Source organism: Phoca vitulina, unplaced genomic scaffold (genome assembly GCF_004348235.1).
Source record: "Phoca vitulina isolate PV1807 unplaced genomic scaffold, GSC_HSeal_1.0 scaffold2, whole genome shotgun sequence".
NCBI lineage: Eukaryota > Metazoa > Chordata > Mammalia > Carnivora > Phocidae > Phoca > Phoca vitulina.
Window position 1 is genome coordinate 90,078,758 of NW_022589705.1, and position 26,953 is coordinate 90,105,710.

Below are 26,953 nucleotides of genomic sequence, written 5' to 3' on the forward strand. Positions count from 1 at the left end.
CCCAGTGACCACCTGCCCCTGGATGCTGATGCGCTCACCTCACGTTGCATCCTGCCTCCTCCCGTCCCATATAACCCTTCCCAGCTCACCCACCATCTCTCTCCACGGCTCCTGACATTGTCCTTACTGGTTCCTCCAAAATGCTCTCAAACAAGCCCCACAAGGCCACACCCTCCCCGTGGCAAAGGTGCAGGCAAGAGGTAGGATTAACTACAGTAGGTAGAATGGTCCCCAAAAGAGATCTATGCCCTAAACGTGGATCCTGGTATGATACTCCATTACATGGCACAAGGGACTCTACCGATGTAGAGGTTACTAATCCATGATCTTAAAAGAGGGAGAGTATCCTGGATCTTCCAGGTGGGACTAGTCTAATGCCATGAGCCCTTAAAGCAGAGACTTTCTCTGGCTGGAGTTGGGACAGATGAGCCAGAACTGGGGGTCAGAAAGATCTGAAACACGAAAAGGCTTTGACCCAATGCTGCTGGCTTTGAAGATGAAGGGGGCCACCAGCCTGGAATGTGGGCGGCCTCTCTGGGCTGAGAGCCACCTCCACGGACAGCCAGCCTGCAAAGGAGACCTCAGTCCGTAACTGCAGGAGCTAAGTTCCACCAACCACCCGAACCAACCTGGCAGCGGGTTCTCCTTGGAGACTCTGCGTCAGAGCCCAGGCCCGCCAGCACCTTGAGTTTGGCCTCCTGTGACCTGGGGCAGAGAAACCAGCTGAGTTCACCCTGACTTCTGAAGTAGAGCACTGTGACATAATCCCTTTGTGCTGTTGTAAGTGGAACACAAATACAATAGCCAACATTTACTGCAGAACTGACAGCACCGGGCACTGATCCGAGCCCTTCGCAGTAATTATCTCATAACGTGGTCGCTGCAACTGTCCCCGTAGTGCATATACAGAGATCGCAGTGGGGAACAGCTACACAGCTTGCCTGAGACCCTACAGCCCACCAGGGCGGAGCCGGGCTCCGGACCAGCTGCCTGGTGCCAAGGTCATGCCCTTGACTGCTCTGTTCTAGGGCCTCTCTGCCTGCTCTTCTCCCACCCAAATAACAAAGACCATCAGTTCCTCCCCAGCCTTAAAAGCCTTTTTCAGGGCGGGAGGCGGGGGAGAGGGGGCGCAGAGGTTCCTCTTCAAATGCTTAGCCTGGCTTCCATTTTACATATTGCCACCAACATGTCCTTTTCTCCCGGGGCCAAATTATTCACCAAACCTCTCCGGACCTTTGCACATGCTGTTTCAACACCTTGGGTGTCCTTTCCTGCTTGCTCTGCCTGGAAAATCTGAAGGCTTCTCTTTTAAAGAGGCAGCTCAAGCTTGGTTTTCTCAGAGGCGTTTCCTGACCCCCAGAAAGGATTCTCGTGGGGCCTCAACTTACAGCCCCAACGGTCCTCTTGGGTGGAAAGCACTGGGTCAACATTCCCTCCCCCACACAAGTCCCCCACTAGATGGCACCATGCCAGCTAGTTGTGGGCATGAGGACCACAAGAAAATTCATTTCGTGTTTCACCTATGATCCTCACTTTGGATTTCACGCTCTGGAATTTCCCTAGCTCAGTGAACTATTTTAATATTCCAGTGAATTCACAAGGAATTTCAGATATTTAGATTTTAGATGCTCCCAAAGCTAAATTCACACTCAGGGAATGAAACTTCTTTCTCTAGAAGCTTTGAGTCAGACGGCCCTGAATCTGAAATCAGCCCCACCTCCCCTGACCAGCTGTGTGGTTTGGGGAAAGTTACTTAACCTTTCTGTAAATGAGGATAATAATGATAATAGCAGTTCCTACCCCATAGGGTTTTTTTTTTTTTTTGAGGGTGTAATTTTGTAAATGCACGTACAGTACACAGAATATATATGAAGCCACATGAGGTGTGGTAAGTAGTCTAGAAATGCACGCTCTAGCTGTTTGTATTATTTGTGCTATTGAAGAGATTATGATCTTCCACCTCACATCCATTAGAATGGCTACAATAAAAAAAACCGGGATAAAACCAGTGTTGGTGAGGATGTGGGGACAGTGGAGTCCTTGTACTCTGTTGGTGGGAATGTAAAATGGAGCAGTAGATGAGAAGAATGGTATGGCGGTTCCTCGAAAAATTAAGGATAAAATGATATATGATCCAGCAAGCCCACTTCTGGGTATACATCCAAAGGAACGGAAAGCAAGGGCTGGTAGAAATGTTTGTACACCCGTGTTCACGGCATTATTTCCAGGAGCCACAAGGTGGAAAGAACCCAGGGTCCACTGACAGGCGAGCGGGTAAGCAACACGTGCCGAATGCATACAACGGAATATCCAACACGGGCAAACCTTGAGGACATGATGCTAAGTGAAGTAAGGGTCATAAGAGGACGAACACTGCATGATTCCACTTACAGGAGGTACCTAGAGGAGCCAAATTCATAGAGACAGAAAGCAGAAGGGTGAGGGCCAGGGGCTGGGGGAGGGGCACTGGGGATGGTTGTCGAGTGGGTGCAGGGTTTTGTAGGGTGACAAGCTCTGGGGATGGAGGCAGCGACGGCCGCACAAGGTGAGTGTATTGAACACCACTGACCTGTACACCGAAGAGCGGTTAAGATGGAACATTTTGTGTTCTATTTTACCACAATAACAAAAAAAAATGAGCACCATGGGATCAGCCCCTTTCTATAAACTTTTTCCCCCCTTGGAAGCCCTCCACCTGCTGAAGGGAAAGTCGCCTCATCAATCGCTGCAGTAGGGGGGCGCCTGGGTGGCTCAGTGGGCTAAGCGTCTGCCTTGGGCTCACATCATGATCCCAGGGTCCTGGGATCGAGTCCCCCGTCAGGCTCCCTGCTCAGTGGAGAGTCTGCTTCTCCCTCTGCCTGCCGCTCCCCCTGCTTGTGCTCTCTCTCTCTCTGACAAATAAATAAAATCTTTAAAAAAAAAATGAAAGAATTGCTGCGGTAGGAAGTGACCAGTGAGATCAGCCCCAAGTTCCAGCTGCCAGTTCTTGAATGGGGGAGAGGAAAGCTCCCCTGGGACTCAGGAGAGCAGGTGGGTGAATCCCGGAGCAGCAGGGCTCGGGGAGGAGCCAGGAGTGAGCATGGGAGCACAACCCAGGTGAGCAGGGAGCAAGAAGAGCGGATGGAAGGGGCGGCGACCGCCCGTGTCTTTCTGCGCCTTTCCCCACAGAGACTGAGCAGGGTAAGAATCCTTATCTAGCCCAGGTCCACTTGTCACCTTATTTCTCAAAATGCAGGGGTTCGCTCATAAGAGAAACACAAATGAAAACGACATGGGTGCCGGGTCTGAGCGAAGATCCAGTGGGTGGACAAGGCACGCTGGGGCAGGGCTGTCCAGTGCTGATAACCTCTGGTGGGCAATCCGGAGACACCCGTCAGAAGTACAGATGTGTGTGCCCACATGTCTGCGAAGTGATGTAAATAACGGGACAATCGTGGCAGCCTTGTTTAATAGTGATAAACAAGAAGACATGGGCTCTGATGGCTCTTTTCTAAGAGGCAGCCCAGAACAGGCAGGTGCCAGGCAAAGGGACAAGAGTCCTCTGGCCATATGGGTGCGGGTGTGTCTGTTAGATCAGTCTTGCTCCACGACTCTCAGATCCCACCTGAGAAGGGGCTGCCACGTGCTAGACTGTTCCAGCCGGAAGGGAACCAGCTGGTAGGTACTGAGTGCCCAGGCCAAATGTGCGGGTGTAAGCATTTCACCCCCTGTCATTTTTGTCCTTTCTTCTTCTCTTCCATCTCCCCCCTCCCTGCCACAGCATGGTGCTGACTTGGGCTGTCCTGCAGCTCAGTCTTCGAGGGGATTTGGAAACCCGTGTGGCCCAGTTGAGTTCTTGGGGAGGGGTGAGGGTGGGTCAGCTCTCCACTGTGGAACTCTTGCTTCTCTTTCCCTCAAAACAGAGTATACTGAAATAGTATGTGCCCCTCCCCCCATCAGGGGCTCCCACAACATCATCTCCCCAAAAAAATGTGTGGTCAAGAAGAAAGAGGGAGGGTCCTCAAAGCATGGTCCTGGAACCAATCTCCATGGGACCCCAGTCCCCATCTGAGCCCGGGGAGCATATATAATGTGAAGATTCCTGGGCCATACCCTGAACCCACAGGGTCAGAATGTCTAGGGGTTCAAGTTTAACAAGCACTCTGATACGGATGGAAAATTCTACAACCACTGGCTTGCAGTATTTCTTCATTCTGGAAGAATTGAACCCCTTTCTCAGTGGGGTTTAAGTAACAGCCACATCTAACTCGAAAAATTACAGTTCACAAGCCACATCTGATCACACAAATTAAAATTCACAAGGTTTATGTCTTAAATGAACAAGGCTGAGGCTTTCAAGCTCTGGAAAATGGGAGAGGGGAGATTCTGAACAGAGCTCTTTAAAAAAAAAATTTATTTATTTGAGAGAGAGAGACAGAGATAGCAATAGAGAACACAAACAGGGAGAAGAGGGAGAAAGAGGCTCCCCGCTGAGCAGGGAGCCAGATGCAGGGCTCGATCCCAGGCCCCTGGGATCACAACCTGAGCCAAAGGCAGACGTTTAACCAACTGAGCCACCCAGGCTCCCCTGAACAGAGCTCCTGATGGCGAGTCTGCACGTGGCAGCCAGGATGGTCATTTCAAAATGCACGTCTCTCCCCTTGCTTAAAATTCCTCAGTTTCTTCCCATACTCTTCAGATACGGTGGCTGAAGGAGGCTTACTCATCTCTTAAGCTCTCTCCGTTCCCACTCTTCTGGACACATTGGTTTTCTCTCAGTCCCTTGGGCTCATAATATTCTCTTCCACCCCAGTGCCTCTGCACATGCCATTCCCCTTTCCCCTTGTCTAGTTAAATCTTCCTTATCCTCCATATTCTTTTCCTTTAGAGCCCCAATGTGAATAGAACCATATGTGTCTTTGTGGGATCCTATTACTTATGTGTCTCTCTCCTAGCAGCTTCCTGACTGTGGGGACCATGACTTATTCTACCATTGCTTTATCCCCAGGCTTGCCTCAGTGCTGAGGCTCCAGGTAAATATTTGTGGAAGGAATGAGTGATAACAACCGTAAAAGCTAGCCTGGTGAAAACAGGCTTCCTTTTGCTGTGAGAGAACCAAACTCCTTACAGGATAGAGAAAGAAGTCTGCAGGGCAAAACCCTGCAAAGATCAATATTGATTTTTCCCTGAGCCAAATGATTACAAGTGACTTTTATTTTCTTCCTTATCCTGTGCTTTCTCCCATTTTTTAAAAAGTTAAGTGTGTGATGATCTTCCATTATCGGAAAAAGTAAATGGTGTCAAAATCTGATGCCATCAACAATCAGAACAATATGTCAGCTTTGCCAGTGAGTATAAATCCCTAGAAGTAAGACTGTCTATTCTTTAGGATTTACTCAGGTAAATAAAACAATCTTTTTTATTTGCTAGATGTAACCTCTGGGTAATTTTGGAGATTACTTTTTATTAATATGTGTTTCTGAACTTTATTTAGTGAAATGACCTCTAGTGGTACAAATAACATAAACTATAAATTGACTGGTGATTGATTCCTCAGGGTGGCCCATAACTAATCAAGGGTGATTCTTCTCATCAGAAAGGCCCAAGGAAGTCAACAGAGCAATTTTCAACTTGTCTTGTTTTATAAAACTAGAAAATGCTGACACGTCCGCAGGTTTCAATTTTTCAAAATGGACCTGTGTCCCCACAACCCCTTTTAAACAAATCTCCTCTCCCAAATCCATTTAAATCTTGGGGAAGAGGATTTGTTTAAGAGAAGAGAAGCACCCATCAAAAGTCTGTTCACAAAACATTTGGCAATTCATGTGTCATCTGTTCTCTAGGGAGCCAAGATGAGCTCGTGCTTCTGGAAACACAGCCGACTGCTCATAAATCAATGTGACTGCGGCTGGCGGGGGTGATTTACTTCTTAAACTAAGTCTGAGGAGCAGTAGGTGGTCAATTATTTTTATACAGTGAATGCAACTCAATTTCTGTCTATATAAAAATTGTCCTCATTGGTTCCTTTTTCCATATAGCTTGTTAATATCAGTGGCTCCTCATCTTAATCCTGTGCACCTTTAAGGATTCTTCTCAATCTCCATTTTATGAGCCTATATTAATGATCATGGTGTCATTTACTTAGAATCATGTGCCATTTTATGTGCATTTCTCACTTATTCCTTACCACAACCCTGTGAGATCAGTGGCTTATAGACAGGGAAAATGAGCTCAGAGAAATCAAGTAATTTGCTTAGAGTCACAAAGCCAACCAGTGGCCTAATGAGATTCAGTCCCAGGTCTGTCTCTCTCCAAAGCCTACAGTTTTCTAATATCATACTCGGGTTCAAAACACAGATCTCTGTTTCTACTTTGGCCAGACATGAAATGAAACTACCTAAAACCTGTCCCTTGTTGTGATAAAGAAGAATCTGCAATTCTTCTTCTTTTCCCCCACTTTGTGCACTAAACAGAGATTTCTGTGTCCTTCCTTGTAGGGAGACCACGTCATGGATAAGAACCTCAAGGGGAGGTCCATTGAGTTATTTTTAAATTTGAGAGTTTCTGACAAACACTCTCAGAAAATTAGGAATAAGCAATTATAAAGATTTATACTGCTTTGATCACTGTTATTCAACAGAGTACTGGACGTTCTAGCCAGTGCATTAAAGCAAGAAAAAGGAAATTAAGGGTATTTAAGATCTCCTTTTCTGAAAGGAGAAATAAACTTTTTATTTGTGGATGGCATGATTGTTTATGTGTAAAATCCCAATAAATCTGTAAAAACTTTCTAGGAGTACCTGGGTGGCTCAGTCAGTTAAGCATCTGCGCTTGGCTCAGATCATGATCCTAGGGTCCTGGGATCAAACCCCACATTGGCCTCCCTGCTTGGAGGGGGGGCTGCTTCTCCCTCCTTCTCCCTCCCCCCTGCTGCTGCCCCTGCTTGTGTGCTCTGAGCTCTCTCTCTATGTCAAATGAATGAATAAAATCTCCAAAACAAAACAAAACACAAAACAAAAAAAATTTTCTAGAAAGTTTAGTTACGGTTGCAAGATATCACATAAGCATACAAAAATCAATTGTATTTCTATATACTATTAATGAACATGTGGAAACCAAATTAAAAATATAATACCATTTACAATCATTAAAAAAAGATAAATACTTAAGTGCATATCTAACCAAACATGTACAGGGCTTGTATGCTAAAAACTACAGAACATTTATGAAAGAAATCAAAGACCCCCTAAATAGAAGGAGAGACATACCACGTTCATGGATTGGAAGACAACATAGTAAAGATATCAATTCTTCTCACACTGATATATTGGCTTAAATACAATTCCTATCAAAATTCCAGCAAGATATTTTGTATATATAGACAGGCTTATACTAAAATTGGTGTGAAAAGGCAAAAGAACTAAAATAGGTAAAAAAGAAATTTTTTTTTTAAAAGAAGGATAAAATGGAAGGAATCACTCTACTTGAGTCAACACTTACATAACTTCAGTAATCAAGACTGTGTTGTACAGGTAGAGGGACAGACACATAGATCAACGAAACATATAGGAAACTTGGAAATATCTCCCACACAAGTATGGCTAGATGGTTTTTGACAAAGTTCCAAAAGTATTTCAATGGAGAAAGGACAGTCTTTTCAACAAATGGTGCTGGGACAACTACATATCCACACGCAATGAAGAAGAACCTTGACCTAAATCTCATGTCATATACAAAAATGAACTCAAAATGGTGCATATATTTAAACACAAAACCTACAAAACTTTTATAAAAAAATATGAGAAATCCTCCGGATCAAGGACTTGGCGACATATTCTTAGACAGGACATGAAAAGCATGATTCATGAAAAGAAAAAATGATCAACTGAACTTCATCAAAATCTAAAACTTCTGCCCTGTGGAATATTCTGTTAAGAGAATGAAAAGACAAGTTATCGACAAGGAGGAATGATCTGCAACCTCTGTATCTGAAAAGGGACATGTCTCTAAAATATTTTTTAAAAAACTCTCAAAACTCAATAGTTAAAAACCAAACAACGTGATTAGAAAATGGGCAAAAGACATGAAGAGACATTTCACCAAAGAGGATGTGCACAAGGCCAATAAGCCCATGAAAAGATGTCCAACATCACCAGCCATTAGGGAAATGCAAATGAAGACCATGGGGAGGCATCACGACACACCAGAACAGCTAAAATTAAAAACCGGTGATAACACCAGTTGCTGGTGAAGATGCAGAGAAACCGTGTCTCATACATTTGATGGCAGGAATGTTAAATGGTACAGCCACTCTGGACAACAGTCTAGCAGTTTCTTTAGAAAACATACACTTCCCATCTGATCCAGCAATCACACTCCTGAGCATTTATCCCAGAGAAATAAAAACTTGCGTTCACACAAAAACCTGTGCACAAATGTTCATAAGTAGATTTATCTGTAACAACCCCAGATTAGAAATAATCAAAATGTCCTTTAATATGTGAATGGTTAAACAAACAGTGGTACATCTACACCATGGAAATATTACTCCCAATAAAAAGGAACAGGTGAACAACCTAAATGGATCTCAAGGACATTATGCTGAGTGAGAAAAAAACAATCTCAAAAGGTCACGTGTGGTATAATTCCATTTATATAACATTCCCAAAATGTTATACACATCACAACAGTCTCCAAAAGCTCTGGAAAAGGCGAGAGGCCATTGCTCAAGCCGAGTACTTCAGGTGGCCCTCGCTGTCAGGCCCAGAGCAGGTGAAGGTCAAAGCATGAGCTCCATGCCCCCTTCCAAACGGCCCCATTTGGCTGGGGGGAGGGGACGATAGGCGGGGCATCCGTACACATGGTCAGCAAAGGACAGAGGACACATCACACTCTATCTCATACTCATTTTTACTACACATGCTGAGGAGACCCAGTACATTCCATAGGTAGTTATGGGTCGCACATGGAGGGAGGATGTGGCTGTTAGCTAGAGGATGTGCTTTAAAAAAGACTCGAGTCCACAGAACAGCAGGGATGTGTGGAGGGGGTGAGATGCTGGGAGTGGGCAGGAACAGTTCTTACCTCTAAAACAAGGTCTGAGTCTTCATGCCTTCCAACAGTAGTACTTTTATTCAGGACAAAAAAGCCTTCTGCGCTCTTTAGGTAGGCTTTCATACTCTCTGCTTTCCCTATAGAAGGTTTTCAGAAAAAAAAAAAAGTTATTAGGAAAATGCAATCTTCTGATTATTCAACATCACATCTAGAATGGATGAAATGCACCGTCATGTTAAAGGAGAAATCAGCAGAGGTTGGAGAGGATAGATGGACTTTACAGTTTGAGCACAATTTCTGCAGATTTTTAAGACTATCTTTTTAAGCAGTGACATCTAGCAAAGATGAGCTTGGTTCTGATCATCAAACAGAAGACATTTTTTACATAACTCAGTGCCCAAACCACCAATAACAGAAACAACCCAACGAGAAACCTGAATTCCACTGATAATCTCTGTCCACCTCCCATGAAGCTCAGTACAATGTTAGTTATCTGACACAGGAGGTATTCTGTCCCATATTCTTAACCCACCGCACACTAGCTCTGTGACTTTGGGTGAGTTGCTTCTTTCTCTATGCCTCAGTTTTCTCATCTGTAAAATGGGGTTAATAATACTCTGTAACCCAAAGGGTTCTGTGAGGATGAAAGGCAATCATGTGTGTGAAGCTTTTGGGGTGGTGGGCGCTATGCACTAACCACACATTTGTCTTGTTATGATGATGATGATGATGATGATGATGATGATGAATCTTGGGCTTATTGAACTTGAACCCAAGGAAGTTTAGCCTTCTATAGAGCTTCTGAAACTGCTGAGTTAGTCATTGAGGGAATGGGCTTTAAAGGATACTTTCTTTGTAAATCACTCCGTTTCTTCATAAATTAGGGGGAAAAGGGTAACTTTGAAAGGCAAACCATCAAGACTCTAGCTTGAACATACGATCAAGACTCTGTACATATTTTCCCCCAACCTTTTTTTATGAAAATGTCAGATACGCAGGTGAACTCCTTTATACCCACCACCTAGATCCTACAATTGACATTTTGCTATATTTGCTGTATCACACAACCCTCCATCTAGCCATGTATCCATCCATTTTGTAGTTAGATGCATTCCAAAGTAAGTTCTATACTGGTTTTTTAAAATATAAAAATCTCAGTGACTTCAGTAGGTTCCAAAATGTTGGTAATTCATATGACGCTTGAATTCTGATTTGAGGTATGTCCAGTTACACAGTGGGACATCCTTCATCTCAGTGCCGTGTCCAAGAGCCGAAGTCCCTCTCTTTTCTTTTCAACTAAAAGGTCACTGAAATGCGATGCTGTTGGACTGCGGATAAAAACAAAGACCATCTAGTCGTGATCATAGGGGTCTCGGGTCTGGTTCTGCTTTTCATCCACATCTCCATCATCAATGACTGAATCCCTCCTAAGTGCCAGGCACTGTGCTATTTTTTTTTTTTAATTTTATTTATTTATTTGAGAGAGAGAATGAGATAGAGCATTAGAGGGTCAGAGGGAGAAGCAGATTCCCTGCTGAGCAGGGAGCCCAATGCGGGACTCGATCCCGGGACTCCAGGATCATGACCTGAGCCGAAGGCAGTTGCTTAACCAACTGAGCCACCCAGACGCCCCTGTGCTATTCTTTTATACACACTGTCTCTTTTCCTCCTTGGAACAGCCCTGTGAGGTAAGTATTAGTACTGTCCCACTTTACAGATGGGGAGACTGAGACTCAGAGAGGTTAAGGACACACAGCACCAAGTGTCAGGGAGACAGCTCTGAGCCTTTGCATGTAACAATCAGCCGGCAGCTCAATTTCCATGTCCACTGCTGCTGGGTAGGACAGAGAGGGGTGGGGGGAGTTGCACTGTCTCTTGACACCTGGGACATGTCAGAAAGTCCTTGACACCCAGATTCCATCCTCTGAAAGGAAGAAAAGACCCAACCTGGGGGTAAGAGAAATAAAAATAAGCCAGATAGTTTATTTTATATTTGTAAACTCTGAGAGCTACGGATACCTCACAAATATGTTTTCCTGTAATGAGAAATACATTTTATTAAGTTCAATGTCATTCACAGAAAGGGAGAGACATTTCCTCTTCCCAAAGAACCATGCTCTGTTAGCTGTCAAATCACTTCAATTATTCACTTCAATGGCAGAGGACCATGTTATCAAGCAACACATTCAAGCCTAATTAATCTGGAATGCAAACTCGGGAGAAAAGTCTCTTTTGCAGGAAAACCACAGGAAATGCTACTAAATTAAACCCCAGAACTTGGGTCGTGTGCGTGCTCGATTTTTAGCTCTCCCCCTAGATGTTCCCAAGGCTGGTGTCTTCTCTCTGCTCAGATGTCCCCCCTGTATGGCAACCACCTGACCACCCTAGCTAAAGGCACCCTTTAGTCACTATTGGCATATACCACCTGCTGTGTTTCCTTCTTTGTGCTTATCAACCTCTGACATTTTCTGGTTCCTTTATTTAGTTGTGTTTGCCGTTTATTTTCCTTTCACTGACATATATGTTCCCAGAGAGCCAGAACTGCATTGTTTCTGTTAAGAGACAGTTCTTCATGGGTACCTTGTATTTGTACCCATTATGGAGCAAAGGCATTGACAAATTTTGTCCCGTGTTTTCTGCCAGCATCTATAAGCTGGCCAGGCTAACTTATTAGCTTGCAAGCAAGGTAAAAGCTCAGACCCTTTGCAGTTGCTCACAGTTTTGTTCATTACCCCATCTCCAGCATCTGCAGCCTAAGTCTTCATGCCTTGAGTCAAGGCATGAGTCAAGTAGAGTCATAGTAGATGCTCAGTAAACATTTGCTGAATGAACGAAAATGCAAATGACACATCAAAGCAAATCTGTGCAGCCGGCTGGCTAGGAATCTTCCCACCCGGTGTCTACCTTAGATATCCTTTTTGGAAACCCTAAATTCTACCTGGAGCTTTTGGGTTGGACACTATCTCTCCATCTTAATCTTGCCCTGTGCAGTCACTCCCCTGCCTGAAAACACCGTAGAAAGTAATTTGAATGTGTTAAATTCTGGAAATTCGCTCTTAGTGCTGTGAAGCACCAGGCATAGTAAAGAGCAAATCACCTGCATACCCCCTGACCACTTGGGATGGCTCAGAATTGGGCTAGAGAAGCAATATGTCTTTTCAGGGCTACAGGTCTTCAGTGGCCTGGGAGCTGCAAAAGTTCCTCGAGGGAGGGAAGGTCAGGTAAGGGGATCTCTGGCCATTGGGTGGGTGTTGTCCCTAAATCAGGGGAACCAGAGGGCACCCCTCCTAATCCCAGCTGTACCCCACTGGATATGTAAGAGCGGTATGCTTGGTGCCTAGGAGGGTCCTGAAGCTCCCGCCCAGGCTACTTCTGGAGGCGGGATGGGGGCCTGCATTTTAGGGAGGACGGGCTGGTGTTGGAGCACCTCCTCCGGGTGCTCCTGGGGACCTGAGCCTGGATCGAGGGGAGTTCCAGCTGGGGGTGGGGCTGCGTCCCGCACCTCGCCTCCAAGCTCTTGACCTCGCAGAGCCCACCGGGTCCGGCCCCAGGTCTCCGCCCGCTGCCTCCTCCCGTGCCGCACTCACCTGGCCGGAGGCAGAAGCCCACGCTCTGTCCCCCGCCGAGAGGCCGGCGGGGTCGGGAGGAGCCCGGCCCGCTCCCGGGCGAGGCCGCCTGGCCGCGCTCCCGCGGAGTCTCCAGCCGGCGGCCGGCACGCCGCGCGCCCGCCCGGCCTGTGTACGCGCGTCGCCATGGCAACGCCGCCGGGCCGGTGAGGGGCGTGGCCTGCGCGGCGCAGCGCAGGGGGGCGGGCGTGGTGGGGGTGGTACGCGGGCGGTGTGCCGGGCACCACCTCGAGGATCACAGCCTGCTGCAGCGCCTGGGAGTATCCCGGGGTCTGCCGCTTAGGGATCCCCAGGCCCGTTTCACAGATGGGGAAACGGAGGCTCAGAGGTCACAGAAATAGCCCGCGGTTTTCCAGCGAGGAAGGAGCAGACTCGAGAGTCCTTCTTCCTACTCTGCTCTAGGCTGGGTGCGTGGAGGCGGGGTGGGAGGGTGATGGAGCTGAGCCAGGAGAAGCTTAGAGGTTAGAACCCCTGCCCCACCCGAATCTCGACTCCTCTCTGTTGCAGAAAATAGAGTAAGCTGGGGGGGATCACCACTTCTGGGGGTGGGGGTGGCATGGGGATGGGAGACGGATGGGGTGGAAGGAACAATTTTGAAAGAATGAGGATTTTTTTCCATGTGCTGGGGAAAGGATACTTCCAAACCGCCAACCCCACTATGATTCCTGTCCTTCCCTGTCAAAACCGACGTTTATTCGGCCATTTGTTCGTTATCTCTACAAACATCTCCTGAGTCCCCAGAGTTGACCTGCATCGGTCACTGTCCTTGAAACCCCCACCCTGGGCGCAGCACTGGGGGAGGGGCTCTGTGGAGAAAACATGCAAATCCCAAAGATCTCCCACCACCCCCATGTCACCTTCTGCCTGGGAGCAGAACACCCCAGCCGACTCTGCCTACCTGGAGAATGCTTCCCTTCCCTGGCAGGAAATGGCCGGCAAGGTGCCTCCAGAAAAACTCAAAAAACATTTAAAAAGATGAAATGTGGCAGACTCTATCCTAGGCAATTAGAACAAGATCTAAGAGAGAACTTATGGAAACGGACATAGTGAAGATGCTCAAACATGCCTAGAGGCTTTTAGAAATGCAGATTCCCAGGCACAGACCCGATCACAGATTCTGAGCAGGCAAATGCGGAGGGGCATGGTCTGGGAATGTGCATTTCTTACAAACTTGGCAAAACCCTGTCTTAGGAAGTCGAACTGCAGAGACCTTCCCCGGGGCCTATTCCTGGAAATCTCTTCCAGGGCCTCACGCAGCCTGGAAGGTTGTGCCTGGGGTCAGTTCCCCACATCCAGAAAGACCCTAAGCCTAAAGTTGGAGGAGTGACCACAGAAACTGGGGCCTAAGGAATAATAGCTTCACAGGAACAGGAAGGGTCAGGCTCAACTCCCCAGGGCCTTTCTGCCTCAGGGCCTTTGCACTTATGTTTTCTCTCCCTAGAAAGCACTTCCACCAGGGATCTCCTTCATCTCTTCTAGATTTTTACTCAAATACTGCCCTACTTCAAATTCTTTAAAAAAACCAAACCCAATAAACAAGGAAGAGCAACAAGAGCAACAAAACAAAACAGAAACCTCAACGCTCTCTCCCTCTTCTTATCTGACCGCTTATCATCTAACATCCTGTTTGATTTATCTCATTCGTGTGTCTCCTTGCCCCACCCTCCTCCAGGAGGGCAGGGAGTTTTTTTCTGTTTAGTTCACTGCTGGATCACCAGTACCTAGAACAGTGCCTGAGTGAATGGGGGGTGGAGGGGACAGCCCCCGCCCCCAACACTCACCCACAGCCTGACTTCCTACTTTCTTGGGCCGCTGAGCTGATCTGTCCTGACCCCAGGACATTGGGTTCTCTTGCCAGCTGTCCAGGCAGTGGGCTCACGGGAGGCCTGAGCACCACCCCTACTTGGACCTCCACCTCCATGTTTGATTTAGCCCAATTCTTGTCCCCAGTATGAGTGCAGGATGCAAACTTGCTTACTGCCAGGCAGACCCTAACAGAAGCCAGGCTGGCTGTGAGCCAGAGCAGCCCAAGGCCCCAGATAGTCTTCGAGAGGTCGTATGTCGCCAGTAGCCCATCCCTCTGAAGAACTCTAAACTGAGAACAAAGCTGACATTCAGACCCACGTGAGCAGAAACTGCTAAATCTTGATTGGACTCCCCTCCCCCCAAAATGCCACAGTTATCTCAAAGGGTGTGTACAATCCTTGAAATGCAATAACATGTAATCCATTTTAATTTCAAAAACAGAACATAAAACACCCCAATAACTTATGGCTTTATGATTTCTTGGACTGAGAGAGAGGGTTGTAACTTGCAATTAAACCATGATGGGGTGTTAAAAATATTGCCCTTGAAGGAAAAAATAGAGGTTTCTAGAGTATATGGGTTCCTTGGTGATGCTTATAATCAATCAGTGTTATTCAGCTGTGGGTGGCTACCAAGGCCATATTGTATCGTGACTCAACGGCAGAAGTGCTGGCATCTGAAGGGCCCGGGGTTCGAGTCCCGGCTCCGTTGTTCCCAGCTGTCCTCATACAAGGGACTGAATAATGTAAAACTGAAGCCTTGCCTGAAGCAAGGAGAGAAAAGGGCCAGGGAAGGGGCTGGGCCAAGAGAGGGCAGCTGGGGCCTGCCCCCAAACTCGGAGGCCCAGACACTGGGCTTCCTTCCTGGGGAGAAGGGGAGGGGCTCTGCCCCTGTAGGACCTCGTTCTGTGTCAGCCACCTTCCCTGGGCTGTCCTTGATCAGGGAGATGGCACCCCCTTCGCACCCTTCCCAGACCTGCCTGTCCCTCCTAGTGCCTTTGCATTCCAAACTGAAATGAAGGTAGGGAGGCTTGCCCAGCCTCTATGGGGTGAGGGAGAGCCAGAGAAAGAACAGGAACAGGCGCAAGGGAGAGCAAGAGGGAGAAAGAGAGCGTGAGGGCAGGAAGTAGCCAAGCTGCTGAGTAGGATGACGGAGGGGAGAGCAGACCGCCTGGCCTGCTGGAGACTCCAGAGCCACTAATAACCTGGCCCTTCAGCCTTAGGAAATATGGGTTTTATTTACGTACACACACACACACACACACACACACACTCACACTCACAAAAATAAATTCAAACTGCAGAAAGACGAACTGGTCACTGAGGCCTTCTGCCGCTGTCATCGTCCCCTTCCCTTGACAGAACATGAGAAAACACGCAGGTTTGAAGATTTTTCTCAAATGGATTCTTCTGTTGCTGGCTCAACGCCTTCGTTTCTCTTGCAAATCGGTCTCCACAGTCAAGTCCCCTTGGTTCCTCGGGCTTTGCCACGGGAGTGGGTGTGTGCCTTCTGTTTGCAAACTGCTAAGTGTGCCGATCCCACCGTGGGTGCGTTCTTCTGATTTCTTCTGTCCTCACTCCTGCCACCTGTCCGGTGGAGATCGCAAGGCCAGGATGGTGAGGATTCAGGGGCCAGTAAGTGTAAACTATTAAACTGTGCCCAGTACAACAGACTCGCTCTGTGAGTGTTTGCAATTATTAGTGGCCGTTTGGTTTGTTTGTTTTGGTTTCTGGATGATATGGGAGGACAGCCCAAGGTCACAGACACCCTGAGGAGAACTTTGATTTGCATCAAGACTCAGTCCCAACTCAGAGCAAATGTGACCTCTGACCAGTGGCACATCATCTTCCCCTTTGCCCTGGGACGTTTCTGGGAGTGAATGTCAGAGACGGCTGAGCTCCCTCCCGTGATGTCCCCTGGAGGGCTTCCTGAGAACCCACCTGGTCTCTCTGGGATGGTACCTGCTGGGCAACTCCATAAATTCTACTTTCAGGCATCTGGACAAACAAACCTCTGCTGTTTTTTTTCTTTTTTTTTTTTTTTTTGCGAGTTAACAATGGACCTTTATGGGTGTGGTTAGCAAAACCAGCTAATATATATCTAGGCTTGTGAGGTGCCAGCCACTATGTCATGCACAGTTTTATTCAATTCTTAGCCTAACCCATTTTACAGAAGCCGGCACGGAAGAGTCAGGTGACTTGCCCGGTTACAAATCTTGTAAGAGGTCAGACTGGGATTCGACTCCAGAATGCTGCATTTTTGGCAAACTTGTTTATCAAAAAATAACACATTTTGAAATACTGAAAAGTGCACCAATCATAAGTGTACACTTGAAGAATTTTCGCAAAGTGCATGGATTCACCTAACCAGAACCCAGATCCAGAAGCGGATTGCCAGCCCCTAGAAGCCTCCCTGTGCTCCCTTCTAGTCATTACCCACCCACCACCCTGACCTCCAATATCGTAGATTAGTTCTGCTTGATTTTGAGCTTTGTTTAAACGGAAGTATACAGATTCCATTTTCCGCCCGGCTTCTTTCACTCACCATGATGTTTATGGGATTTGCCCTTGTTGTGTGATGTCACTGGCTCATTCATTCTCACTGCTGTACGGCATTCCACGGTGGTAGGTAGTTTTCTGTTCCTGCATAACAAATTAACGACAAATGTAGTGGCTCAAAACAACACACCCTTATCATGTCATAGTTTCTGTGGGTCAGGAATCCGGCCACTGTTGGGGGTGGCAGATTTCTGCTCAGGGGCTCTCACGGGCTGCACCAAGGGGTCGGCCAAGGCCAGGGGTCTCATCTGAGACTCATATGGGGAAGGATCCACTTTCAAGTTCATGTCGTTGTTGGAAAGATTCAGTTCCTTGAGGACTGTTAGCCAGAGGCCCCCACTCTCTGTTTGCCGGGTGGGCTTCTCCCTAAGGTGGCTTGCTTCATGAAAGCCAGTGAGAGTCAATGGATTGAGTCTCCTAGTGAGATGGAGGTTACCATCTTACGTAACAAAATCCCAGAAATGACATCCCATTACCTTTGCAGCATTGTGCTAGTCAGAAATAAGGTACGGGTCCCACCTACGCTCAAGGGGAAGGGATTACCCAGAGGTGTGAACACCAGCGATAATTGGGGGCCATTGTATCTGTCTTAGGGGTATGCATACATGCACCTAGGAGTAGACTGGCTGGGCCTCGGAGAACCCAGAGGCCCAACTGTAGAAGATTCTGCCAAACATTTTTCCAAAGCGCCGGTACCATCTACAATCCTTGAGCGGTGTGTGAGCGTTCCAGCCAGATCACCTGCTTTTCAAGACTATCCCCCCAACCCCTGCCTTACAGAGGGGGTTTGATCTGGGGTTCCTCAGGACAGGAGGTCCTAAACCTGGCCCTAGGTCAGAATCACCAAATTTCGGGGCCACATCTCCAGACTTCCTAATCATTTGAGGGCTAGAATATAAACTGAAAGTTACACTCCATGGGGCAGGGATCCTCGTCTTCTTCACTGATGCATCCTTGGTGGTGCCTAGAGTAGCACCTGGCAGGTAGTTAGCACTCAGTAACATTTAAAAAAAAAAGATTTTATTAATTAATTTATTTATTTTAGAGAGAGAATGAGAGAGTGTGTGCCTGGCACAGGGGGAGAGGCAGAGAGGGAGGGGGGAGGGAGAGGGAGAGAATCTCAAGCAGGCTCCATACTGAGCGTGGAGCCTGACATGGGGCTCGATCTCACGACCCTGAGAAACCAAGAGTCAGAAGCTTAACCAACTGCGCCACCCAGGCGCCCCTACATTTTTTTTTTTAATTAAATGAATGAGTTCAGGCACTGTTGTTCACAAAATAGGCCTTACAGAGGGTGTAAACTCCTGAAACCGGGAGGAAACTTGGACATATCGGAGCCCTGTGCATTTTTCAGGGAAGAGGGCCCAGAGCCTTAACCAAATTCTTCTCCGCAAAGGCTAAGAGCTGCTGTGATTGGATCCAGTCTGGCTTGGTTATCTGATTACGGTAAGAAACAGCGAGTCCTGGGGAAGAACAGAGTTTAGAAGAGAGAAGAGGGAGGGTGGCTCAGTCGTTGAACATCTGCCTTCGGCTCAGGTCATTGTCCCAGGGTCCTGGGATCAAGCCCCACATCGGGCTCCCTGCTCCATGGGAAGCCTGCTTCTCCCTCTCCCACTCCCCCTGCTTGTGTTCCCTCTCTCACTCGCTGTGTCTCTCTCTGTCAAATAAATAAATAAAATCTTTAAAAAAGAAAAGAAGAGAGAAGAGGGAGAGTGATTGCTTGGAGGGCTCACAAACTGACACCTTGCCCCATTTGGATGTTTGACCCATGGTGACTTTGGGTCCGGCTGGCCTAGCAACTGCCGGGCTTTGTGGGGAACTTCCCTGTGTCTGTTTGTTGAACAGCACTTACAGAAGCCTCAGTTTCCTTCTGCGGAAGCCAACATGAGCCCCACCTTTTCAGAAAGCCTCTCGGTGTATCCAGTTTGAGATGACCTCATCGTTTGTCACCCTGTGTTTTGTCTTCTGGAGGTTTCCCAGCATCTTGCTGCTGTCTGCATTCTTTTATCCTTTGAACAGTGCTCCTATTTTCAGCTTTGGGTCATTCCCATCACATGCCTTTTATCTTCCTTCCCGAACAGATCAACCTTGTACCCCTCTAAGACATTTCTTCTCCGGTTTCCTCTGAATCATTTCATTCGGTCCAGATATGGCCAGCTTTTTCTCCTTCCCCACGGCACTCAACATAGACCCTCTCTTTTCCCCAGAACAACCGCTCTTTCTTTCCAATCCCTCACTTAGGTCCTCGTCTTTCACCATGTTTTCTGACTTCTCCTGAGAACGGATTGTTTTTTGAAATTCAAGTCTCAAAGATCATCCCTTCTAATCTGGGTCTGAATTTGGATCACCGTCAAGAAGTACGGGGGACAGGAATGTTGCTGGGTAGTTAGGCTCCTCGGTAGAAGGGCCGAGTGCTCAAGGGGGTGTCAGAGGGACTTGGGCAGAGAGAGGGAGGTACGTTCTTCTGCTATGGGGTGAGACCTGGGGGGAGGCCCTCAGGAAAGGCTCTTTTAAGGAAAAAGGAAGCATTTTACCCGAGTCTTGAAGGATGGGTAGGAGACTAGGTGGTAGAGCAGGGAGAGAAGATTCTATGGAAGGAAGGGGCAGTGAACAGAGGCTAGAAGCCTGGGAATAGGAGAGGCTATGTATGATCCTACAGAGTAGGAGGAGAGGCCAGGTGGAAACGGAGACCCATGTCAGCCCTGAGAGATGTTTGTTTGGCTTTCATAGTGTCTTAAAGACTTTTAAGTAGTAGCTGAAGGGTTTGGCCTCCTTCTGTGGAGTGAAAGAGAAACCAGTTCCAACTGGTGTCAGCATGAAGCAAAGTCACTAGTTACAGTGAAAGAAAAGTCTAGAGGGAACAGCTGGGTTCAGGCCCAAGTGATGTCATCAAGCCCTGGCCTCTCTTCAGCTCTTAGCAATGCTTTTAGCCATGTGGATCCAAGCTCAGAGAGAATCTCTGTATCATGGTCACAAAAGGGCTGCCATAGCTCCAGCCGTTGCATCTTCTCAGGAATCCCATGGGGGATGAGGGTGAGTCTTTTCCTGAAGTTTCGCCCAAAGGGCCTCACTGCTTCTCATTTCCTCTGATTGGGGAACAGGCCCATTCCTGAACCGATTATTGAGGCCAAGAGACTGCTCTGCTCTGACTGGCTGAGGCTTGAGTTACATGCCTCTCCCTGCCTCCAGAGATGGTATCCACACCATCTCTGTGAGAGTAGGCTGGGACAGGGGGAGAGATATGGTCCCCCAAAGGGGGATCATAACACCATACTGTTGTTTTTTTTTTTTTTAAGATTTTATTTATTTATGAGAGAGAAACAGAGAGAGAACACGAGCAGGGTGAGAGGCAGGAGGGGAAGCAGATTCCCCGCTGAGCAGGGATCCCGACACGGGGCTCGATCCTGGGACTCCAAGATCACGACCTGAGCTGAGGGCAGACACTTAACTGACTGAGCCACCCAGGCGCCCCACCATACTGTTTTAGAAGAGAGATCCTGAGTGACAAAAACTGCAGATATCTATCACAGTGGCCAACATGTATAGACCATTTTAATTTATATTAAATTAATGCCTTTCCTTGGAAAATGGGAACCTGGGCTGTATTCTTGCATATAGATCAGCAGTCTGTGAGGGCTGAGGAGGGACTGCCCTCTTTAGATACTCTCTGTGTTCCCCCTGCCCACTGCACCGCTCACACTTCCTCTCTGGCTTCTGGGAGCACTTGGGTTTTCATCCCCAGCATAATTTGATTCTGTAAATAAATCTGTTTCTCCTACCAGAATGGAAGTGCCAAAGAGTACAGGGGTCAGATAGCTCTCCCCGTGCTCCCATAAACTCCCGAGGACAAATGCCTACCGTTTTTGCTAGTCTCATTCCTTGCTCATGTGTAAATCCCTCTTTGAAAAAAATACTTCATACATCATGATTTTAGAAGCTGCATCTGAGAATTCCGGTGTCTGAAGTCCTTGGGGGTGATTGGGGGGTGTGTATGTCTCCTTCTATGGTTTGCTTCTGCCCACTCTGCCTCATCCTGGCTTGTTTCTCAGATGCATAGTGATTTGATTTTGATCTCATTTTGGATTGAACTTAACCTGTGGGAATCCTTCGGGGTCTGATTCCCAGCTGCTTTCCTTTAGGAAAGCTTTTTGTTGGTTTCAGCTGGATGCCAGGGATGCTAATAACCTGTAACCACTTACATTTACTTCCTTAGCTTGGAGTTTTCCCACTGAACACATGGAGTATAAATTTGAACCCCAGCCCCATGTGGTTACAGATCCTCAGGGTCTCAGGGTGACAGTCATCTTTATTATTATTGTGGCCTTAATTAAAATTTTCCCTCCAGACCCACACTGAAAACAGACAGATTGCCTCCTAGGCTCTCTTTACTGGCAGTCCAGGAAAAAAATTTTTAAAGCCCTCCCTTTGCCTTTGAAGGTGCTGGCTCAGTCTGGGCATCTGAGACTTGGCTAGCGCACTTGGCAAAGGTCCAAGTCTTAACCTCCCATTTCTGGTACCTGTTAACATCCCAGATTGGTTAGAGGTGTTTATTTATTGGCTTACGCTGTGGTTGTAGCTCACTCTACCTGTGCTGTGTGCTCACATGTTCCTTTGGGACTGCTTACATTAAAAAACTATTTTTATTATGGGACTTTTGAAACATACACAAGAGTAGAGAAAGGGTACAATTCAATGAACTTCAGGTACCCATCATCCAGCTTCAATATTTTCCCAATCTTCTCTCATTTCTTTTTTTCTTCCTTGTTGATTTTTTTTTTTTCTGGATTAATTTAAAACAGATTGTGTCTTTTCAGCCATGAATACTTCCTAACTGGAAGGAAGATTCCCACCCCCCTTTACATTACCTGCCATCCCCCACCCCCACATATTATCACACTGAACAATACTTATAATAATTCCTGAATATCATCCAACATCAGTCCATGCTCACATTTCCCTGATTCTCTCAAAGATATCTTTTCACAGTAGGTTTATTAGAACAGGATGCAGACAAGATCCACACATTTGGTTATTGTCTCTGAAATCCCTTTTATTCTGTAAAGACAACCACTCTTCCCATTTTCTCAGCCACTGAAATATTTACTGGAGAAACTAAATCCTTTGTCCTGTAGAATATTCACAGCCTGGATGTGGCTGATTGCTTCCTCATGGTTTCAGTTGACTTGTTCCTCTCTTCCCCATGTTTCCAGTAAACTAACAATTAGATCTAGAAGCCTGATTACATCCAAAGTCTTTTTGTTGCCAAGACCACTTTGTAGGCGGTACTGTGTGATTCCTTCATCTACACTGTGGGCAGATAAATGTCTGTTCATTCCATTTTTTTTTTAAGATTTTTTTTTTTTATTTGAGAGAGAGAGAGCACAGAGGTAGAGTGGGAGGGAGAAGCAGACTCCCCACTGAGCGGAGAGCCCGATGTGGGGCTTGATCCCAGGACCCTGAGATCATGACCTGAGCAGAGGGCAGACGCTTAACCACCTGAGCCACCCAGGTGCCCTGCTTATCCCATTTTTAATGAGCCAGAGATTGATCAATAGGAGTAGTGCTGATAGACTGAGCCATCCACTACAAAGTCCCCATCAGCTTTTTTCTCCCAGTAATTTTTTATTTTTATTTTTAATTATGGTAAAATGCACATAACATATAATGTACCATCTTAACCATTTTTAAAGGTACAGTTCAGTAATGTTAAGTGTATTCACATTGCTGCGTAAATAATCTCCAAAATCTTTTGTCTTGTAAAACAGTAACTTCACACCCACTAAACCACAGCTCCCTATTCCCCCCAACACCTGACAACCACCCATCTATTTTCTGTTTCTATGAATTTGACTAGGTGCCTCTTATAAGTGGAATCATACAGTATCTGTCTTTTTGTGACTGGCTTATTTCACTGAGCATCATGTCCTGAAGGTTCAACTGGGTTGTAGCAGGTGTCAGAATTACCTTCATTTTTAATAATATTCCATTGTATATAGGTACCACATTTTGTTTACCCATTCATTCATTGATGGACACTTGGGCTCATCAACTTTTCAACTAATAGTTTTAGCCTTTTTTGAGTATCATTCTCTAGATCCACTATTTCCTTTGGGGTTGCTAAGTTGTGATTTTTCTGATTGCTATTCCTTTGGTAAGTATTAGCTAATTCTTTGAGAAAGAAGGGTTTTCCTTCATCAACTATTTGTTTATGTTTATCATAAAATAGGGTTTGTTCAGGAAAGGCAGAATAAAGAATTGGTTCTTTCTTTTTATGTATCAATATTCAAAGTAAGAAGCAACTGCCAAAGTGACCAATGAGTTTTTAAAAATATCGTTAGGAATCTTTGATTCAAAAATCTGTAGGGGTGCCTGGGTGGCTCAGTCAGTTGGGCATCTGACTCTTGATTTCAGCTCAGGTTATGATCTCAGGGTCATGGAATTGAGCCCTGCACAGGGCTCTGCGCTCAGCGGGGAGTCTGCTTGAGATCCTCTCCCTCTGCTCCTCCCCCCATGCTCTCTCTCTCTAAAATGAATGGATAAATCTTAAAAAAAAAATTTGTAGAGGTGCTTCAGCTCATCGAAGCCATTATTTGGGTTGAGGAGCACACTATGCAATCTCAGGGGTCCACTGAAATGGGCTCTGTGTGCTTTGTTTTTCCAGATGGAAACCACACAATATTTAATTATAACTATCTATGTTTGTATCACCTTGGTGTGGTCTTTAGGTACACATTTTGTCTTAGTTTCCTTCTCTGTACAAGGAAGTTGGACAAGATGAGCTCTAGAACCATTCCAGCTCAAGACTACTTTTTGTAGCATTTTCACATATAGTTTACTCATTCGACTCTCCCAGTCTGGTGACCCGAGGTGATTGTCAACATCTGCATTTTACAAACGTGGAAAGTACCACCTGAATGATAATATTTTTTTCCAATTTCCCATCCTGCACTTTTTCCACTAGACTTCATGCTCTGGTTCTCAGGGATATTTTACATCTCAGGGGACTTGTGACAATGTCTGGAGACCTTTTTGATTGTCACACGTGGGAGAGGCTACTGTCATCTAGTTGGGAGAGGCCTGGGATGCTGCTAAACATCCTATGGTGCATAGGACAGCATGCTCCCCAGCCCACGTCAATGTCATCCAGCCCCGAGTGTTAATAATGCCAGAGTTGAGAAACCCTGACTTGCATATTCCTTTTAATCTAATGTTTATTCAATGAAAGGATGTATAAAAATGTACACATCTGAGAATTCCAGTATACAAGAAATAGAATGATGGGACAGTCTGTTCCTAACATATCCACAGAACTTAGCCATTTGGCGTTCTCCTACATTTCCCCTTCTTATTTCTGGCTCCTATTTTGCCCCTTGAGACTGTTCTATTATTGGCTTAAGGGAAGATTAATGGACAATTTTTATTGCTTTCAGGCCAATGGGAAAACATTATGCCTTGATTTTTTTTTCTTTAACTTGAAATAAATATCAAAATCAAGTTTTATCCCATACAGCAGTCAGCTTTTTTGGGTCCCATTCCTTTGCCATTTTGATCAATTGAGTGGATGTTTTCCATAAACTTAGCATTACCTTTGAAAGTCGTTAAAGTTATGGCTCACAGCTTCTCCCGTATCCCTTCTTCTGCTGCATTTGTATTGATTTAAAACAACCCCCTTGGTGCTGAAGTGAATTTACCAGTGGAAAGTGCTAGAATGGTATGTCCTTTACTATTTGAAAAGTCAATTTGTGAACAAGTTGAATCTGATTTTTAAAAAGACAACTAATTTGTCAGAAACAAAAAATGCAGCTTTTTATTTTATTTTATTGGTTCAATTTTTCAATTTGAGGTAAGGCAGATGCATTTTTTCGCTTGCTTATATCAAGTACTCACACACTTTCTCTTATAAACACATATTTACGGCTTGTCTAGTTGCTACCACATTGTTACATTATCTATCCCTCTTTTGTGCTTTGCTAAAGTAGATGTTAATAATTTTTCTTGACTGGACACAACTACCAAGATGCTTTCTAAAATAAGACATCTTGAGGATAAATAGTAAGAACATTCTTGGGTTTAAAGTTTCCATGCAGGGCACCTGGGTGGCTCAGTCAGTTGAGCATCTGCCTTCGGCTCAGATCATGATCCTGGGACCCCGGGATCGAGCCCCGTGTCGGGCTCCCTGCTCAGCGGGGAGCCTGCTTCTCTCTCTCCCTCTGCTGCTCCCCCTGCTTGTGCTCTCTCTCTCTCCATCAAATAATAAATAAACAAATAAATAAAATCTTAAAAAAAATAAAGTTTCCACGCACCTCTCAAATTTTATACAGTACTGAGCCCAGCTTCTCCCTGAGAAGCTTGCTGTATTATTGACATTTTTTCTGAGAAGACTTACTTACATCCCAGAAGATCAGGCCATAATTTTTGCTTCTCAAATTATATTGTAGTTTTATTTTGAAATATAGCCTTCATTAGTATGCTTTTAAGTAATCTAAACTTTCTTAAAATCTTTTTGAGTTTGTAAATACTACTGACTATTATCTTTCCCACATCCTTTAAATGACAGTTAATAAATTCCAACGGAGAGTTTTTAATGCACAGAATAGGGACTGGGGATGGAGAAAAGGAAGAGAGATCTGTTTGTTTATACATGCCGTGGAGAATTAGATTTATAGTTCTATTGGGGAGGGATAGGAAAATGGTCTTTGTAAAAGTGACATTTTTTTTTTTTTTTTTAAGGAAAATCATAAATACCACACTCAGGCTGATCTCCAAGGATGAGTGTTTCTGGGTTTTTGATAGAGCTGACCCTGGGTGGCCAAGCTCTATCCCCAGAGTCCCCACTGCTCAAGAGAACAGATCTTCCTTTGTCCAGGCAGGATTTGTCAACCTTGGCACTCTTGACATTTGGGGCAGGATAACTCTTCGTTGTAGGTAATGTCCACTGCACTGTAGGATGTTTAATAGTTTCCTGGCCCCACTAGATGCCCTTAGCAGCCCCCTATTCCCCCCGCCACCACTGTCACATTCCCAATGGCCCCTGGGCAGCAAACTCAATCCTGGTGGAGAACCACTGATCTAAGGTGAAGATGTCCAGGTCTGGCATTTGTGTGAACGTTTACCAGTGTCACCGGGAGCTGAGAATGTTTTGTCACACGTTGTGTCTGGGGGCTGGTTGGTTTGTATCAGCATGTCATCCATCTGACTGCCTTCCTCCCATGTGAGGTTGGCTCTCCCCCGAGGTGTCGGGTTCTGGGCCATCTTGTGATCATTGTGATCTTTTGCTGGGGCCCTCACTGGCGATCTTTGACCTGAATGCCACGCAACAAGGAAGCTAACGGACAGCTTCGTCAATGAGCTGTAGGACTTTGGACATGTCTCTTGTCTGCTCTGGGCCTGATTCTCCCCCTGCAGAATTACTGGGTTTGGCTCAATCACCATTCCCTATGGGGTAGTCCATGAAAGCTGACCACGGAAGAGCCTTTGTGGGGAAGAAAGGTGGTGAGGCCAAACTGGTTTGGGAAATGCTATATCCTGCAACATCTGCTTGGAGATTCATAATGTGCATAAGCGTGTGAGAGGCTTTCTAGAATTCTCTGCACCCAGATCTCCATGTGGCTCACTCCCCACTTTTCTCCAATGTTACTTCCCAAGAGACTTTTCCAATCACCCAAACAGGCAACGCTCTAGTGCCTCATCTTTCTTCACACGGCTTCTCATTTCCTGACATTATAGCTTATGTATTTATTTCTTTGTTCATCATCTGTCCCCCTCAACCCAGAACATAGCCTTGGTGTCAGCAGGGACTTGGTCCATTTGTTTGCAGCTGATCCCTAGCATGTGGCACATAGTAGATGCTCAGTAAAAATGGGGAGTTTCACTTGTGGATTTCCAAATGAATTTAATCAGGGACTTTTCCACTTCCACCCATCAAAGCCT

At 46.0% G+C, this 26,953-nt stretch overlaps 1 protein-coding gene across 1 annotated transcript in view; it reads right to left on the bottom strand.

Annotated features, from left to right (window-relative positions):
- Positions 1–12,743, bottom strand: part of FHAD1 (forkhead associated phosphopeptide binding domain 1) — a 123,803-nt gene extending 111,060 nt beyond the window's left edge. The window contains exons 1-2 of the mRNA XM_032393215.1: positions 12,621–12,743; positions 9,064–9,170 (exon numbers count right to left, since the gene is read on the bottom strand). Of these exons, the coding sequence (XP_032249106.1) occupies positions 9,064–9,156 (93 nt within the window). The 5' untranslated portion in view covers positions 9,157–9,170; positions 12,621–12,743. The remainder of the gene's footprint in view (positions 1–9,063; positions 9,171–12,620) is intronic.
- Between the last annotated feature and the right edge of the window lie 14,210 nt (positions 12,744–26,953).